This window comes from Chrysoperla carnea, chromosome 2 (assembly GCF_905475395.1).
Source record: "Chrysoperla carnea chromosome 2, inChrCarn1.1, whole genome shotgun sequence".
In the NCBI taxonomy this organism is placed as follows: domain Eukaryota; kingdom Metazoa; phylum Arthropoda; class Insecta; order Neuroptera; family Chrysopidae; genus Chrysoperla; species Chrysoperla carnea.
Genome location: NC_058338.1, coordinates 25,193,365 through 25,213,681, shown reverse-complemented (window position 1 = coordinate 25,213,681; position 20,317 = coordinate 25,193,365). Strand labels below are relative to the sequence as shown.

The 20,317-nt window shown below is 28.1% G+C and overlaps 2 protein-coding genes across 3 annotated transcripts; one reads left to right on the top strand and one right to left on the bottom strand.

Moving 5' to 3' along the window:
- Positions 1–909: 909 nt before the first annotated feature.
- On the bottom strand, positions 910–14,777 carry LOC123291656 (collagen alpha-1(III) chain-like). Of its 2 annotated transcripts, XM_044872016.1 has the most exons (7): positions 14,635–14,777; positions 14,126–14,322; positions 12,124–12,768; positions 11,584–12,047; positions 10,680–10,736; positions 1,886–2,016; positions 910–1,044 (listed from the first exon to the last, which is right to left on the bottom strand). In XM_044872016.1, the coding sequence occupies exons 2-6, from the start codon at positions 14,314–14,316 to the stop codon at positions 2,006–2,008; spliced, it is 1,368 nt and encodes a 455-aa protein (XP_044727951.1). In that variant the 5' UTR covers positions 14,317–14,322; positions 14,635–14,777; the 3' UTR covers positions 910–1,044; positions 1,886–2,005. The 2 variants fall into 2 exon arrangements, with proteins under 2 accessions (XP_044727951.1, XP_044727950.1); XM_044872015.1 differs by lacking the exons at positions 910–1,044; positions 1,886–2,016 and adding an exon at positions 7,072–7,142.
- A 1,626-nt stretch (positions 14,778–16,403) lies between these two features.
- On the top strand, positions 16,404–18,776 carry LOC123291657 (rhodopsin). The gene is made up of 5 exons (XM_044872017.1): positions 16,404–16,541; positions 16,619–16,971; positions 17,170–17,531; positions 17,609–17,886; positions 18,194–18,776. Exons 2-5 carry the CDS (start codon positions 16,626–16,628, stop codon positions 18,321–18,323), a joined length of 1,116 nt encoding a protein of 371 aa, XP_044727952.1. The 5' UTR covers positions 16,404–16,541; positions 16,619–16,625; the 3' UTR covers positions 18,324–18,776.
- Positions 18,777–20,317: the final 1,541 nt, after the last annotated feature.

Below are 20,317 nucleotides of genomic sequence, written 5' to 3'. Positions count from 1 at the left end.
ATGAGTATTTAAATTCCCACCTCCTGGCAGAATAGTGATTTATGACCTATGTATAACTGGCGTTATTTATAGTAAGAGGGCGGGTTATATAGATAATTTAAACTATAAAAAAGTGGAAAATTTTGAACATCAGGAAAAATTTTAAAGTTTACTTTAAAATAATTGTACACACCAGGATACGAACCAGCTTACCTTGGTTTTAGAGGCAAGAGCTATACGCACACAGCCACCCCGATTATGTACGACTATATAATTAACTTAATACTAATTTTTACGAAATAATTAATTAATTGATAATTTTGTTCTGAAAGAAAAAATAGGATAGAAAATTTAAAAAATAAAACATTATTTAAAATATATAATGATTTTTATTTATTAATAAGAAACAAAAAATGTTTTAAGTTTATATAAAACAAATTAACAGAGATTCTTCTTTTCTTATTAAAGTTTTTATACTTGGAGCTGTCATAACAAGATATTTCGAAAGTAGAGCTCAAACCGAAAAAAAAGAAAGTAATTTCGCGATAAGTATAAAATTTTATTTGCTTTGTATATTAAAAATCTGTGTGACAGACCTTTTGCCACGATAAGAGCTGTCAAACCAAATTTTCCTGAAAATAGATAAAATTTGCAATATAATGGTCTCATACAAATTAATTTCCATGAAAGTGAAGTTTCCAAAATACTTATAATTAAAGATATAAACATTGATAAAAAATATTTCTGCCAGGATAAACCCTAGCACACTTAGTTCATATTGTACCTATCGTTAAATAGCCCGTTTATACGTAATACTTACAAGACACATATTGGTGACGACTGACGTGGCACAAATAAGTTTAAATTAATAAGAATTGAAAGTAAAAGAAAATTTTTAGGTAAACAATTGGTAAAATAAAACCAGATAATGGGTAAATAAAATTAAAATTTTTTATTTTTTGAAATTTTAAAATTTACATGCGTAAAATGTTTCACAGAAATTATTTTCATTTACAAAAATATCAGTAAGCTCCATCTTTCCACGAGACCCTTAATTCCACAAATCTAGAAATGTTGAAAAACAATTTAAAATTTAAATAATATTATTGTTGATATTTCCTGATATACGCTGTGAAATTAGTAAGCCTCGATAGTTTTACTGCGTGTTACTGACCTGATACTACCTAATAGTACCTATATATCTGTTAATAAAACAAGAAAATAGATTTTCTAATTGTTCGTGTTGAATCTCTGTAAAAGCAGCCTTACTATGGGAGTGTAGAGTAAAAGAAGTGCCATCCCTTATGGCTGTTTGATTTAAACTTCTCTATCCTTCTCTAATAATTTTGTTTAGTTAACTATCCTACTCTTACTACTTTGAGTACATCTTTTACAATGTACCTTTTTGCAGCGCTATCCTTATTTAATGCTTTACGACGGACACTTTTTATATACAGAGTTGGTTCTCCTTTAACTCTATACTCCATAAGTCTTAAGCATTGATAACCCATCTTTATCTTATTTTCCGTACAGAAAATATTACACAAAAATTTTTCAAATTTACAGAGAAGAGCGCTTTTTTATTTACTAAATACGCTCATTGTATAAGATCGTCTATCATAAGAAATTTTTATCAGAAATATGTGTATGTGCGTGTTTCAAAATACACAGCACTATTTTAGGTGCGTGTTCAACGTATGTCCGAAAATCTGAGATATTAAAGCAAAAAGATATTTATTTAACAGTACAATGGCTCGAAAGAAGTAATAATTTTTAAAATAGTATCAAAATTGTGTTTGGCACTTGTGTGATTGATTTTACGTTTTCAATTCTACCTTAATCATTTTTAAGCACATATAGTGGCTAGTTTTACAGCGTACATCAACAATTATTTTAATACACGCACCATTGTCTTCAAATCTTTACAATTTCCATAGTAAAATGTGCTCCAAGACACATTTGAATTTGCAAACATAAAAATTCTTCAAATATTCCATTATCTTCTCAGGTTTGATGGTAAAAATTTTCATGTTACACCTAATTAACAAAAATTAATTAAATATTTTTGAAATATATACAAAAAAATTTGATGAAAAGTAATAAGCCATTATGGAGTTTACAATTTGTGTTTAGGGCAAGTGTTTAGTGATTTTGCGAATAGTTGGCTTACTAGATAGTCCTTATATGTACTTGCAAAAATTAACTCGACACTTGCACTATTCAAAGTGTAAATGTGGCATTAATTTTAAGAAATATTGCTTGTATTCAATTTTTAAACAGTATTCGTTAATTTTGTAAATGAGATACCTTCTACAATATTTTGCTGCCTAATTGACAATGACCAATAAATTATTCTGTAATAAGACTGAAATGCGGAAATTTATAAAATATATCTTCAATATATCTTGTGTGTTTAAAATTATAATAAGGTTGGTGAAATCAGTCTTGAAGTGTTAAGGAATTGATTTTGAATTTGACTAATAATTTTAAGGCTTAATTTGAAATTTTTTTGCTTATAAAAAATTACTGATTTTTTACTATGCAAAATCTGAGTGTAATTTAAATTTTCAGAATTTTGCATAAGTTAGTAATCTGACAAAAAAACAAACTGAATGTCAATGATTTGTCATTTGTGCGTTTGCAACAATCATAATCCTAGCTTTTTTATAGCTCGTTTCCATTCAAAGACACATGATATGAGACAGAAAACTTGGTATGTTTTACATTATATTATAAAATTGAAAGCTTGTCTACCCGTTTATAATAATTTGAAGTAGGTAGAAGGCTTCCATTATGAAAAAAGCTATTCTTTGGAAGTAAAAAATTTGTTTAGTCTCTCTAAGGTTAGAAGGTAGTAATAAGCTATTTTGTATAAACGAATCAAAAGCAACTAAAAATCACATTACGAGATTTGAAAACACTCCAAAGGTAAAAAATTGATTTTACCATTAACGTGCTCAAGTATTTTTAGTCTGAAATCTAAATTGAAAATGTTTGTCACTTGCCGGAAAATATCATCATACGTAATATAATCTCTGATGTTTTTTACAGTAAATGTAGGTTAAATGTAAAATATTTAACTTATATTGCGCATGCCTTTATAATTCGACATACGACTTTTACAATTTTAGAATAGTTCGTAAGTCTGAAGCCGTTTGTCAGACGCATGTGCTTTATGATATATTTTTTCATTTATAAAACATGTAGAAAAGTCAAATTCCCAATAATTGTTATTATGAAATCCTACAAATGTCTTCCGACTTCAATTGACGAAAAGGCTTTATACCTGGAAACCGAAATTAAATCTTTAAAAAGGCTAGTAAATGCCATAAATTTGTAGCTGATTTTATCAGAAACACTTTGATTGCAAAAATGATTTAATCTTAAAAGTTAGTTCCAATTATTCTACTTTAAATTAACTTTATTTGAATATCTTAGAATCAAAATGCTTATTAATTGTCTTTTTTTTGTTTTAAATTATATAAGCAATTATATTTTTATCAGTAAAAGTCTAGATGATAAAAATCTGGAAAAATAAGATATCGAAATGCAAAACAGGTAAAAATTCGACTAAATCTAGGTATGTATATTTTTAAGTCAAAATAAACGCAAAACTTAAACCATTCAAGTGTTATTATTACTATAACATTATGTTATTCACATATAATGTTATATGTGAATAACACTTAGAATTAGAATGACATAATACTATACGTGCATTTTTTGTGACATTGAGATATTATAATTTATCAGAAAATATTCTGTGATGCCGTAGGGATTCAATAATTTCGAAAGCCATTTGTGTGACATAAATTTTAACGCGATTTTTATGTTTCTGGGGTCATTCTTTGAAATTATTTCAAAAAAATTAGTGAATAAAATAATTTCGATTACTAAACAATTTAAAGTTAACAAAGTTAAAAGTTAATTTTATTTTATAGAATCTCGTAGTGTTTTGATGAATTAGTATTGCTTCTTTAATGATTTTTTTCATATTATTTTGTTGATATAATTTAATTTTTTTTTTATATAGAAAAGTAAGGACTTTAATCAGCCTTAATATGCAAAAATTAATATTTATTTCACATATTTTGGTATTATAAAATTAAAACATGAGTTCTTTTCACACACATTTTTATTAGTAAATAAAATGTTTGAGATCTTCAAAACTTAATGTTTTTCTTGTAAATAAGCATAATATTTAGGTTTATACTGACGGTAAAATTCAAATCTTTTTTTGAAAATTATAAACTGTATAAAATATGTTGTTAAAAATTGTATTCTTTAATAGTCGTGTAAGGTTTTATATCGAATTGTGGCAAGAAGAATTACGATATTTATTGTGGTGAATTGGACTTATTATTGGGAGATCTTCCTAGTATAATGATTTCTGGCATTGTAGCATAAATTGCTGCCATTTTAGTATAAATTTCTAATGAGACTATGCAATGATTTCATTCATTATTACTTTTCATATTAAAGTAAAATATAATGTTCGTTAATTCTAATATAAATTGGCGACATTTAATTACCTCATTTGAGAGATGGAACTGAATATATAGTTGCTACACTCATTTTGTAACAGATTAATTTCTTATAAATAACTAATTTGAATGAAGATTAAATATTGAAAATTTAATGAAAGATTTCCCAATAATTGTTATTATAGAAGTCGCATTTCAATTCCTAATAAAAAAAAAATACAGTATCAAGTAGTATTAATTATTCCAAGTATATTGTACCGTAATAAAAATGAATTATTTTTGATATCATGGATTCAACTATAAATATAATGTCAAAAAAATTGAATAATTAAGAGGTTTATTAATTTATCAATTTGAAATATTTTTATCTTTGTAGATTTGTATTACTGAGGCTATTTAAACTAGTCCCATAGACTAATTATAATTTTCATTTCCAAAATAATTCTTAGTATTTAAAAAAATGGCATTTTTATGATAAAACAAATTAAAGGAATAAAAAATATGGCTAATTAAATCTATTTAGAAATATATGAACTATTATAATTTAAGACTTGTGCATTAAAAAATAATGTAACTAATGGATCTAAAACATTTTGGGTAAAAAAAATTAAGTAAAATTTTATCACTTTTTCATATTTGTATTATTATATTTTCTATAATAATAGTTTTTAATTATTTTTATAGATTATATGAATAAAATTTTCATGATTCATGTAATTTATTTGATTTAGTTTTGTTTGAAAAAATTAAATTTTTGTAGCCATTTTTCATTTCTTTTTCAAGGATTATAGTAAATATTACTTCAATTTTGTTAAATCTATTTAACAGAATGGCGTTCGATATTACTTTAAGAAATTATCTGATTATAATTACTTATAATTACTAAGAAAATCCAGATGCTATGATTATGATTTTAACTTAAATAGAATCAGAATATTTCTTAACATTTTCAGCATACGCCACCCTCTTGAAAGTGATTCGATCATTTAAATCAAAAAATTTTTTTATAATAATAGTTTGAGTTTTGGCATGAATTTTTCGTGCATTAATTATGGACATTGTTTCTAAACCAACGATAACTAGGCAATCAAATGATAATTTATAGAGCAAGTGTTAGATATTCAAAATGCGATGAACTAGGTTTGATTTTGTATGTCCAAAACTCTTATGAACTCAAAGACCATATTGCCAGTTTAAAAGATACTGCGCTTAACTCACTTTTTAAAAAGTGAAATAACATTTTTTGTTTTAAAATTTAAAAATGATCGAACTAAAACGATCTAAAAATTTATTACTTAATCTTTACTCTTTTTTATTTTGAAAGACACAATAATATAAAATATTTCATCATTTAATAATATGCATTTATTTTTAGACTGTAATTATTTTATCGCAAGATTGTATATAATTAACGAGAGATTATTTTTTCATTTTACGATTTAAATTATAAGCGGTGAATCTCCATCAGATACGTTGAATTTAATTTTAAAATAAAATATTATTTCAAATAGTTGCAATGGCTAGTGTATGGTTTACTGAACATAATCTACTATTCAAAATTACTCGATTAAACAATTTTCGCCACTATTTATGCATGAATACATATCGATGAAGAAATATACTGAGCGGAAAGAAAACTCACACTCTCTGAACTCTTTCGTATAAAAAGATAGTGAATTTTTATTTTTTTTAATATTAATAGTAATGCTATAATTTTGTATTATAAAATATCTATTTTTCTTTTTTAATTCATGTATTTTTTTATTATGAAACAGTTTCCAGTATAAAATTTTTTGAAAATGTTCAATTATTTCCAGAAATGTAGAAAGCTTTTTTTGCTATTTACTGTCTACCAAATCTATTTGGTAAGAATTTTTTTTAAAAATATAAACATATATTATTAAATAATTTATATTAAAATATAAAATATCAGTTTTCCAGTTTACCCAAATGATCGAATCACTTTAATTTAAATATGACTAAACTAAAAAATGTTTGTTGTTGTAACTTATTGAAATAATTTTTACAAATGGTTATGTTATATTAATTATATATTACTTAAAATTAGTCTTAATTTAAAACACTTATCTACAAAATGTATGAAATGTATATGAATTTATACTTTACCTATATAAAAAATTATTCCTTGAAAATTCGGTGACAATTACAGGTCCGATTGTGTTTCCTCATTATAAATTATTTTTGTAAATTTATAACATAAATTTTTTAATTTATGTAATAAATGTATAAAATATACATCTTTTCTTGGAACTATTAGGAATTAATAGTGTGAAGCCCCTTTTTTGAATAAAAAATAATATTCTCATGATTTTTTACTGCCACCTGTAGCACATTTGTTAAATTGACTTTTGTCACAAATTAATTAAAATAATAGTCAATTGTTTTTTTTTTTTCACTTTTAAATACAAAAAATTGTATTCTTGTTATTTTTTTAGTTTTTGCACAAAATACTCACATTTTCTGAAATTAAACTGCATATAATTTTATTTATTAATTTAGTCCTTTTTTTTTTTTTTTTTTTTTAAATATTAAGAAGCTATGTTTAATTTTTTTTACTGCAACAATTCATTGGAATATTTTGAATTTTTGATAAATACTCCGGATGTAATTTTCTTCACTTTTAATATTTATACTGATTGTCGGTATTCCAGTCATAGACTGCAAGAAGCGATATTATTTAATTACTGTAAGAAATATTGAATTAAAATTTAAATTTTCAAGGGGGTTGGAAAAAACCTTTTTTTTTTCGTATGTTGAGAAAATTTCTTTTTATGTTTGAATAAAAATTGTTTGGTGTTTGTTCATCTTTTGAAAAATTATGGCTAAGTTCATTCTTATGAAGAAAAATAAATCGGGAAAAATGTTAATTATTTCAATTGTAATAAATTTATTATAAAAAATTTTCCAAATTTTTGTATGTCACTTTTTGTTTAAAATTTATATCTCTATTTTCTGTTGTTTTAAAAAAAAATTAATCTTTTGAATTTTTATCGTAGAGCGGCTCAATTTGTGAAAATCCATTTTTTATTAGTTAATAATAATTAATCAGTTTGAACTTAAGCCGTTGGGGTAGGTAAAATAATTTTGCAAAATAATTTCCAATGCAGATTTATGATCAATTTTTTAAAAGCCTGTGGGTATTCTAGCGATAGTTTATATTTACGTAGATTTTTCTATTCAATGATAGGAAAATTTTTTTAATATAAAACATATATAGAAAATTGTAGCCCACTTCATGTTTTTATTTCTTATTTCTTAAAAAGAATTTTTAATTTGAAGCTATTCTTTGAATGAATAAAGGCCACTTAGCGATCCTTGAATGACTGGATAATGTACTTTCGATTATCAATGATCCACTTTTTTCGGATGGGATACGTATGTGCAATATAAGCCATTTTTTATATTGGTCATGTTCCGCTTTTACAGTGCCCTCTATATAAATTGGGCACCCATTATATATTTTTTCTATAATAAGAAAAACACGGATAATGTAGAGGGAGCTAAATATACAAAACAAGCTCATTTACTTGACGTTTTCTACAAAAAAGAATAGGTTATATATAAATATAAAAAATGGCTTAGATCGTACATGCTTTCTTCGACAATCGGTATATGATGACTTCAATTGTAAAATAGGCTTAAAACCTATGTAAAATTTTCATAATTTGAACGTTGCAGTCCCAAATCACTTGAGCCGTTAAGTTTCTAAGGTTGGAATTTAAGTTTATTGTGGTATAAGCATTTTCGAATTTTGTTATTTATTTCTACGAAAAATACTAATTTATTGTATACACCGTTATCGCTACTGTTTGTAAGGATCCTACTTCTTTATTTTTTTAATTCTTCTAACTTGAAATTATTTGGAAATACTTCGTAATATATTAAAATTAAAATAAATAAATATAGCCATTGTTTGATAATGAATATGGCTTATTTAACGTCATGATCTATGAACCGAACATTATCCAATAGAGAATATTTATTTTATATTTAACTTGAGCAGTTTATTTTGAATACTTCAAATATTAGCTGATAGAAATGTTATTAAGTTCTGTATATTGTAATTAATTAACCGTAACCCATAGGCGTACCAAAGGGAATCTAGGCCAAGTCAGTTGCTCTGGACCTAAATTTACCATTGATTTAGTTGGCTAAGTGTTCATGACAAAATACTGTTGAATTAAAAAAAAAATTTTAGTTGAATTTATAAAATTCTTGTTTTATCCTTCTTGGGCCCAAAGCTGTAATAACATTACACTACAGCAATGCGTGATATCTATGTTCACATTCATATTACTGTTACTATGGGGAACTGAATTTTCATTTAAAGGACCTTTTCATCATTTTGATTTTGTTTCGGACAGTTGTCAAACAACTATTAAACTAAAGAAAATATAATTTATTTTATTTTTATCAAACAGCACTTTTTGAGAAACATTGGATTTTAACGCTAAGAAGTCGGCGCCACGAGTAAAAAAAAATGTAAACCATACCTGCTAGATTCAGCTGAATTTTTTATTGAATGAAAGGTACCTACTGCATTATACAATTTAAGGTGCTGTGCCATATTTGCTCCCCCAGTACTTTATAATGGCGACAAGACAGTTTTCTTACTTTTTTATATAAACTTTGAAGTTTGTGCTGTATAAATTTTTTACATAACTTTATATTTTTCATATAAACTTAGAACTTCAAATTTTATAATTTTAAACTCTCGGAATTTTAGGTTTTTTTACCCAAATTTGACAAAGCTCTTAATCATTTGATCTACCATTTTTATTTCCTGACTACAATTTGGAAATTTCTGAAAACTTAAATCGCGATTTACTTTTATTTTTTTGAGAATTTCACATTGGCAAGCTACAGCGATACTTAAATAGTAACCATAATTAGTATAAAAAAAATTATTTAAATGTTTTAAAATTCTTAATGCTTTTATATGTGTATGGTTTACAACACATAACATTTCCGTTAAATATTATATATCTATGCGAGCTAACGCCTAAAGTTATTTTTTTAATCGCTTGGTAGCCTTTCTTAGCATTAAAATCCAATAGAAAATATGTGATAATGTCTTTACTTTATTAACATCGGTCCGGAACAAAAAAAAAAAAATCATTTTTTAAGTAAAAATCTCTATGGTGCCAGGAAAAGAAAATAGAAAATCAACATTAAATTAATTTGATTAATTTTCTTTCCAAATTTTATTATAATAATTCTAAAATTTTATGTTGATGATTTATTTTGTAGCGATAAAGAGTACTAATCAAAATACTTTCAAATTACATTAGTAGGTAATTTAAATTTTAGTGCAAATTAAAATGGTAAAATCTTAACGATAAAACAAACAAACAATTATAAATTGTGTAATATTCTGATCATTTTAGCTTTAAATTCAGTCTTTTCTTTTTTATGTTCTATTTTCGCTATTTTTCTCTGTTAAGTTCCATCATTATAGCTTTTATTTTTAAGTTCAATTCATATTTCTATTTATGTACTTAAATTATTAGATTGTGCAAAAAATTAAGTTGCAGCTTGAATAAATAAATTTGTTTATAAAAATGTTGTGTCTAAGGTGTAATTATTTTCACTCAACGATTAATTTCAAAAGAAATAAAAGGGAAAAAATTACATAAATCGTTTTGACTCTTTAATACCATCATATATTTTGAAACTTAATACAAACTTATTGATAATTTAAAAAAATTTTAAGAAGAAAAAATGTCTAGGATATTTTGTGTCTTGGTTAAAATACAGGTGACAGATTAAAGATACATCTTTAGATTATTTTAATGATTTTTTTTTCATTATTTTTTATATTATTTTACAGTAAAACCATTCCAGGTAAATAATGATTATTATACTACAAATTATCGTCAATTATAATAAAATTAATTGTCTATTAAAATAAAATACTTAAATGAGATATTTGAATGTTGTTTTTTAAGTGTAAATTATTATTTTTCTGGTACTTATGGTGCAAAATGATTGATTAATTAAAAATTATATACTTTTCATTTCATACTTTTTCTTTTCAATTAAAAACATTTTTCAGAAAAATGTTTACTTAATATAATTTGCTTATTTAAATTACTATTATTGATAGTATTAATTTTTTCTAGATTCTTGTAATTACTTTTTTTTTAAGATACGTAATTATTTGTTTTACTTAGTAGTAACCTGTGCGTGACTTACCGCCATAATCTTGTTTCCCATAGCCACCGCCTGGTGCGCTGCTATAGCCTTGGGAATCTGTAAAATAAATACAATTTTTAAGTAATATAAAACAGTTAGTAACCTTTTGAAATAATTAAAAATAAAGTTTATGAAGTCCGCGAGTAGGCCTTCTCCAACCAAAAATAAATTTAAATAATAGTATTAATGTTGTCGTCTTACGGACTGGAGTCAAAGTAGCAATCCTAGAAGTTACAATATTTTTGATTCCGCTAGTGTCAGTTTGATTTTGTAAGTGTTTTTTTAGCTAAATTTATTGAAAAAAAGTGAGGGTAAATAGCACAAACGTTAGTTAGATTTGGTAATTTTTAAGATTCACGGATATTGTGAAGACGTAGGTAAATCATTGCTTTTCAATATGAGTTTAATTCTCTCTTTTTAGTATGTATTAACGCAGCGGAGCCATGAGAAAAAACATGAATTTAAAGCGAGTATTTAATCACATATCGAGATATTGATTAGAGAAAATATCATACTCATTAATATATTTAAGATGGGATAATTTCAAATTTTCCCTTTTTCTCATTCATTCATTTTCCCCAATAGGGGGGAAAAGTCTATGTTACTATTATACCATGTATTGTACTATTTTTCTCCCTGTATGTGTAATATTCTACAAAAAGTTGAGGTTTTCTGAATAAATAATTCGATCTTTTTATCAGGTTATGAAAAATTGATTTTAAAATCCATAATCTATGAAGAAGATAACACTTTTGTCACTCAGCTATGTTTCTCAAAAAAAATAAAAATGAAAAGTCACAATAATTTAATACCGAAGAACTTATGCCAAATATTTTTTTAACTCTGTAAATCAACTTTTGTCATCACTAATATAAAATCATCAATATTTTGAAAGAAAACTTACCATAAGATGCTGGCGCAGCATAATTTCTATCATCATAACTACTTGTAGTACCATAGCCACTAGGTGCAGCATTTCCATAGGAAGCATATTGATCTGTCGGTGCAGTACTGTACCCACCGGTATTTTGCCCGTATGGATCAGATGTTGAATAACCACCGGTTGACTGATTATAACCACCTGAGGCAGGTGCTGCTGAGTATCCTTGATTTTGATAATCTTGACTCTGATCATATGAGCTATTGTAACTTGCATAACCTGGATTTGTATTTCCATAGGATTGTGATTGTGAACCATATTGATTTGCAGGTGGTTGAGCATATCCGCCTGTTGCTGGAGCTGGTGCTGAATACTGTGAACTTTGATACCCTGTATTATGTTGTGGTGGTGGAGCGTATTGTTGTGCACTAAGTGGAGGAGCATAAGGATCAGCCGCTGGAGGTGGTTGTCCATATCCGGAATCATAACTAAAGAAAATTTCAAAATAAATTATAGAAACTTTAGATAATTATAAAGAAAAAATAAATAAAATGTAACACAAACCTTGGTGGAGGTTGATTATATCCATTACCAGCTTGTTGAGGTGGTGCTTGTTCAAAACGTCCTCTTTTAGGTCCTGGACCACCCATTCCACCACCTGGTCCTCCCATTCCACCTCGTTTCATTGGACCACCTGGACCTCCAAGTCCACCACCCGGTCCACCACGGCCACGATTTCTATCAAATTGCCCTCGTGGTCTTTGTTGTCCTCTATCTTGCCCACCTTGCCTCATTCCACCACCCGGTCTTTGGTTGAAATCACCACGACCACGCCCTCGCATTCCACCACCACCTCGCCCGCCTCTGAATGGTGGTCTTTGTTGCTGTTGTTGTTGTTGCTGTGGTTGTTGTTGAGGTTGCTGTTGTGGTGGAGGTACTCCACCTCCTTGAGATACAACTGGTGGAACAACAGGTCCTGGTGGGACACCAGGTGGAGCGTCACCCGCTGGTCCAGCTGTTGGGGGTGGTGCTGCAGCAGCTGGTGGAGGTGCTGCAAAATTACTTCGTGGACCACCACCACCTCCTCCACCACCACGACCCATTGGACCTCCCCGTGGAGGCCCTCCTCTAAATGGTGGACCACCGCGCATACCTCTCATTGGTGGACCTCCTCGGCCCATTGGTCCTCCGCGACCCATTCCACGACCCCTATAACATTTGTTAAAAAAATTTAAAGCAGACGAAATTTTGAACTAATTATATTTTATTAAGTGCTTATAACGACAAAGAAGAGATTTTAAGCGGTAAATATATAGATCATATAGTACAGTGGCGTTGCCAAAGGGTGGCGGGGAAGGAGCATCACAGACTCGAAAAAATGTAATCGAAATCATTTATTGTCCGATTTATAATTTCCGGTCGAAAATCATGTTTGTGGAATTCGGCATCATTTTTATGCTTTCAAGTATTACTCGAAGTTGGGTAATGATGGTTGAAATTTTAACAGAGTGTATAATGGTGGCTACTGTTTTTTCCAACTTCTGACTTTTCTCCACGTTTTTCAGTTGAATGATAAAAAATTTCTTGATCAAATTATTACTTTTAAATTGGTTTGAAAGAAAGTGAACGAAAATTTTAAAAACAACGATTAATTAATTCGTATAGAAAAAAAATTGTATAGATTTTTTTAAGGACTTTGTTTCGAAACTTATAAAATTTCTCGATTTTTCTTCTTTTTTTACGAAATTCCCTGACATTTCTAATAGAATTTGACCTGATATTTCCAGGTTTTCCAGAAATGTAGTATGTAAAAATTTTCTTAGTTACTAATCCTAACTATATTTTGAAGAAAAGGTTGGTGCATTTTGGTAAAAACCAGATAAATCAATTCAATGATACCTATGTACGATTTGCTATGGTAAACTTAAATTTTTTAATAGGAAAAAGGGTGATTTTTATCGAAGGCCTCCGAAAATATTTAATGGAGTTAACTCTTGAAATTGATTATTAATATTTTTTTTCTTTTAAACAAAGAGACCGACCATCAACTTTAACAATTAGAGATTTCATATTTATGTAATTTTTTCCGAGTTGAGCTTAAATTGCCGAGTTGAATGTTAATTTTACAGAATTTTGGATCCTTTGGCACTCTTTTCGAATAAGAAATTGATTTTCTCTTAAAGTCGCTCTAGAACTATTTCATCATAATAACAGATGAGTCTAATTCGCTTTTGAGATATCGCGACGAAATATGATGGGTAAATTCTGGTTGTCGTAGAAACTCTAAATTTAATTAAAGCGATATTGAGTTCCCTCAAGAATTTCTTATACCAAATTTTTAAGTTTTTCGTATAAGGAATTAATCGATCAAGCCTTATCGAACGGATCAAGCATTTTTTTTTTCAAAAGATTCAAAAAGAAACTCAAAGAAAAGGAGTAGTAGTATTATATCCTCGAGAATTTCCATGTATAAATAAAAATTTTTTTGTGGATACATTTTTAATTCAATGTTGACGCAGCAATAATATTTAATATTTCCAAAATATGTAAAAAAAAGTTACTGTACCATCTTCCGCGATCCATAAAGCCACCTCTTCCTGGACCACCACGTCCTGGTGGACCTCCTCGCCCTCTAAAACCTCCCGGACCACCCCTTGATGGTGGCCCCCCTGGACCTCCAACTGCACCTCCCGGTGGACCACCGGGTCCTCCACTTGTGACTGCTGGGCCATTTGCAGGAACTCCTCCAACGGCCATTATTTTCTGTATAAAACCAGTGAGTAGACTTTACAAACATGATAACATGAACAATTTTGAAATTCAATCTAGCATTGATGTACTGCGTTTAAAATGAAATGTTAATTGTAGAATAATGGCTAGTTAGATTTAAAAAAATATATAAAGTTGTACTTTAAGATTTAATTTCGTAACTTAAACAAACGTAAACAAACATTAAGTTCTTAGTTTGGAAAATTTTAATGTTATGACTGAAGACTTAACATTTAAAGCGCCATTTATTCTTATTATTTATTTTTACCAGACAATAACAAACTAATGAAAATTCAGTAACTGTACCTTTTAAAATAAATAATTTATACACAATTTTATCTCTATAATATACAAACTAACACTCAGCTCGAACGCACTTTACTTAATAATCAATGAAAATGGATGAGAAAGGACGCGATTAGACGCAAAATAACTATTTCCGCCGCTTCTACACCGGTTTGCATTTTGATTGGTTGAAATAAGAAAAATTTGATTTCCTGTACTTCAAACATTTCAAGCATCAAATTTATGTTTAATTTAATTGGAAGACAATTTTATATTAATATTAAAATTTAAAAAGAAATTTTAATCACAAAATATCTTAGAATATTAATAGTGAAAGTAAACAAAATATATAAATTTTAAAAATGACATAATGTACATTCAAATTATAGCGGGAAAATATAAATGCATTTTTGTATAGCATTATAAACGTTTCAAAATTAAGAAAAAAATATTATTATGATATAATGAAATTTTTAATATTTTTAATACCTTGTGTTCTGGAAAATGAAATTATAAATGACGCAAACAACTAAGAAATAAATCTTCTTAATACGTACAAGGTTAAATTTCTTTACGATGGCTTCTTTTTTAGATGTTTAAAGAAAATAGGATTATTTTATGAAGGTGCCCTCTGATATAAGAAAGGATGACAACAAATATAAATTCTCCCATTATTCTTCAAGTATTTTAAAGTAGGAACAATGATACATATTTCAATGTATTCAAATTTTAATGCTTTATTTCGAAAAATTCCTAAGTAATAAAAAGTGGCATTTGTTGATTTAAATTATTTTATTTCAGGAGTATACAAAAGTTCTTTTCCAATCTATTCAAAACTTCGAATATAATTATTTATTTCTGGTTCTCAAAATTCTAAATGAGCTTTAATCGGAATGAAAGGGAAATTAAAAGTATTCACTCATTTCCAATTAATTTTCGTTCAAATTTTATTGGTGGGTAGGGGTTATTTTCTAGAATACTTTATTTTCCCCTTTTTAAATCCATAAGGGATGATCGCTATGTAAACTTTCATGAGTAAATTCTATTATCCTCATAATTATTGGTTTTATGGTCAAAATGTTTGAAACAAGGATAACAGTTCTATATTCTCGGTAACTTTTGTTCAAAACTAACTTTCTCAAATTTGAATTTTTTTTAAATAGGCAATTTGTATTACATATATGTAAAATTTAAAAATATATGTATATTTTCAAAATATCAAACAATGATCGTGTAATACTCGATACAAAAGACGTTTTTGACTTCAACGACTGCCTAGACGTTTAACATCATGTTACGATAATTTATTTTTTCTTAAGATATATAAGAAATTATTTATTTATACATGGGGCTAATGGCTATCCTAGTGTGCTAAATATCTAGAGAAGAGACTGCAGTATCAACACCTGAAGCGCTTTTTGAATTGGGTTACCACGATCATTTAATTGACCGCGCAATAACTTTTCAATCTTGATTACTTTTTTTTCGATATCTCTAGCCATCTCTGACGCTAGACGAAATATTAAGAATCGGAAAAAAATGGATTGCATATATACCTATTATAAAAGTGTTCGTAAAGTGAATATGTTAAATTCGAAGAATGAAAAATAACAATTTTCAAATATATTTTGTGGTAAATCTTAATTTTCTCACAGGGATTTTTAAACTTGTAGTATTTGCGGAAGTTTTTAAAAGATATATACCTAATTATCGTTTATTTAATTAAGAATATGATGCTTACGAAATTTGTATATAAAATCAAAAACATTACTGTGTAAACTTTGAGTCTCGTCCGAGTCTTCAAAGAAGAAATTCTTTTTCGAGAATATATTCACAATATTATTTTTCAACACTGAAGTAGTTCGACTTTGTGCGATTTTCTTCAGTTGTTTTTATTTCATTAAACTAATAACACCTTAAAACAAAAAGTGAGCGCTTATATTATTCAATTTTTATAGCAGACTCTGTTTCAATTTATTAAATAAATTTTTATCGGTTTTTATAGCATCAAAATGGCGTTCGTTTCCGGACCTTCGTATAGTGCTTGGCAAGGATCAGGTAACATGACTGTCGTGGATAAAGTTCCACCAGACATGTTACACATGGTTGATGCTCACTGGTTTCAATTTCCACCAATGAATCCACTATGGCACAGTATTCTCGGCTTTGCTATCTTCTGTCTTGGAGTAACATCCGTTATTGGAAATGGCATGGTTATCTTTATCTTTTCTACCACAAAATCACTTAGAACTCCTTCAAATCTTTTGGTTGTTAACTTGGCTTTCTCTGATTTCTTCATGATGTTCACAATGTTCCCGCCTATGGTTTACAACTGCTATCATGAAACATGGGTATTAGGTAAATTTAACTGGCGATTTATTATGATCTCTAGTAACCGATTTATATCCAATTCAAATTAATCGGAAATCAATCGAAATTCAGTTTCTTATTCAATTCAATTGAATTGACTATTGAACCGGAAAGTCTATGAATTATGGATAATGATTGATTTACTAAAGGGTAAAATAATTCATTTTACAACAATTTATTGTTTAGGACCACTAATCTGCGAAGTTTATGCTATGCTTGGATCATTATTTGGAAGTGTATCCATCTGGACAATGACAATGATTGCATTGGATCGATACAATGTAATTGTTAAAGGATTATCAGCGAAACCCATGACAAATGGATCTGCCATGATGAGAATTATGTTAGTATGGATATTATCTGTTGTATGGGTTTCCTTCCCATTCTTTGGATGGAACAGATACGTACCAGAAGGTAACATGACCGCTTGCGGAACTGATTACTTATCCAAGGACTGGACAAGCCGCAGCTATATCTTGGTCTACTCCGTGTTCGTTTACTTCGCACCACTTTTGACAATTATCTACTCATATTTCTTCATTGTACAGGTAATTATTTGAATTTGGACATGTTTGAAATAGTTTCAAAGACTTTGTTGAAAACTTATCGGTTATTAATTACTTAGGCTGTGGCTGCTCATGAAAAATCAATGAGAGAACAAGCTAAAAAAATGAACGTAGCATCACTTCGTTCATCAGAAGCAGCAAACACAAGTGCCGAATGCAAATTGGCTAAAGTAGCTTTAATGACAATCACCTTATGGTTCTTTGCATGGACTCCATATCTCATTATCAACTATGCTGGAGTTTTTGAATCCATGACAATCAGCCCCTTGGCTACCATCTGGGGATCATTATTCGCTAAAGCTAATGCAGTATACAATCCAATTGTGTATGGTATCAGGTAAATGACAAATTTTTATATTTAGTTAAAAAACAGTCAAAATTGATTCAGGGGATGTGGCAAACATTTTACATCGTTAAATATTCTTTAACTTTGTACACCATAACCTCTACATAATTTTATTTTTAATCCACTATAGCTAATTAACAATAGTTTGGTTACGTGATTATTGAATGATGTTGGGAGTGAAAAAATTCGAGCAGAGAAATCAAGCGTTATTTCGATTGCTACCACATTTGTTTATACCAAGAATAATATTAAATGAATCGATAATTTTTTTATTAATAATACTTTTAATACTTTTTAGCCATCCAAAATACCGAGCTGCTCTTGGCGCAAGATTCCCATCTTTGGTCTGTGCTGGAGAACCACACGACGATGGAACATCAGTTGTATCTGGTGCTACAAATGTCTCAGAAGAAAAACCAGCCGCATAAATTCGTTGAATGTCGTATGACAAATTTACCCGTTTTTAATGGCGCACGAAATTTAATAATACAAAGTATATTTTAAAATAAAAATAATGAGTTTAAAAAAAAATGGAAACGAACTGCCAAATTATATTAAATGTAAATAACGGTGTAAATGAAATAAATATAATAAAATAATTTTAAAATGCGGTGTTAAAAATGGGAATTGTATGAACATTATAATTGTCACAATTTTCTAGTGATCAAATACTTAATTACTTATATGACGAAAATTTGCAATTCTACAGGAAAAAATGTGTATTAATTATTATTTTCTTTAAAAAAAAATTAATTAAAATATCAGATAAAAAATTGTTAATCATTCAATTTTTAAAACTGTATAATTGACAATGCATTCCAATTTATAGTACTTAGTATTTTTTTCATACAAACAATAAAACCCAGCAAGCAATTAAAATTTATTTCAATTATTATTACCTACCCTTTATAAACCATTTACAGTCTTATATAGTCTTCATGGTTGGTATATTATTTTGGTGCAGAAAGTAAGGATAATCGTAGTGGATCCAAAGATATTGTAATAGTATTTTATCTATGAGTGGATCCAACAGGACATCGACCATAGAATAATGTATGGCGTCGCTTGCAATTAAGCAAGTCGACGCGTCGACTTGCTTAATTGCAAACTATACAGATATCAGATGTTTGGTACTAACCAATATTAAAATACATAATAAATACTTAAATCGTTACGACATGACACGTCTACTAAAGAGCATTCCATTACAAAAAAATTTTGTACGCGAGCGTTAACATAAACCATCTTTTTCGTACTTTTCTTTTTATAAACCTACGATTTAGTCTACCTATCGATCCGAGCACATTATAGAAACCATTTGAAAAATGACTGATGTGTGCTTTTTAAATAAATATCGTTTAATAACTCAACGATCGAGGATTAGACCTCGCCCAGATAGGCCCCTTTTTTCCGACTACCCTCTCCACTCGAGTTTCACGTCCTTATATATAGATATATGTTCTTGCTTCTAAGGCAAACTTTTTTATGATAGTGTCTGTTTTGAAATCTGCTTTCGTTAGTAGTTTTTGATTAATTTCAATTTCGAAATAGACTTTTCGCCTTCTGCTACAGTCCCCAAAAATAATTTGCATTTCACAAATTATAAATAATAGTAGGTATGCCAAACCTTTTGTTTTTATTATGTTTCTTGGTAGACAAGATTATGTTTGTTGGAATATAAATTTAATGTTTGTAGTAATAAAGTTTGAGACGATTGTATCGAGCTGCATGAGGCGTGCGTCAGGGTCATTTTAATCTGTAATGGCTAATGGCTCGTTTTGTAGTTAACCAATCAAAAAATAACTTACACAAAAGTTACCATTTTTTATGGGGAATAAAGTGAAAAAGTGCCCAGTGGTAAGTAGCAAATTATAGCTCAAAAACCCACCAAAATAGTTTGATGTGAACTTATCTCTCTACCCTTCTCTAATAACTTGTTTAGATCTTTAACTTACCTACTCTTATTACTTTATGTTTGATGTGAATTTCTTTATCTTGCTCTAACGACTTTTTGATCTTTATCTTATTCTAATTACTTTCTTTTAAAACTTACACTTTTGCTACCTACCATAGAGATATGACAGATATGTATTATCTCTATGTTTGCTTCAACAGCGCCTTTCTCTGGCTGCTTTTCGATGGACACAAAGATATACAAAGATAGATATTTACTTATGATTATAATTTTAAGGAAAATGTAATAATAAATTCAATAAATTGATTGTGTAATTTTTTATTTAATATTTGTTGTTTGATACAATTAATCAAACATACATTATAATATTATATACATACATATTTATTACAATCATTTCGATATATCGATCATATCGAATATGATTTAACTATATATATTATATTAACATGAAAATTACAATTATATTTGGAGTAACAATTAAAAATAATACGACTTTGTTACTCT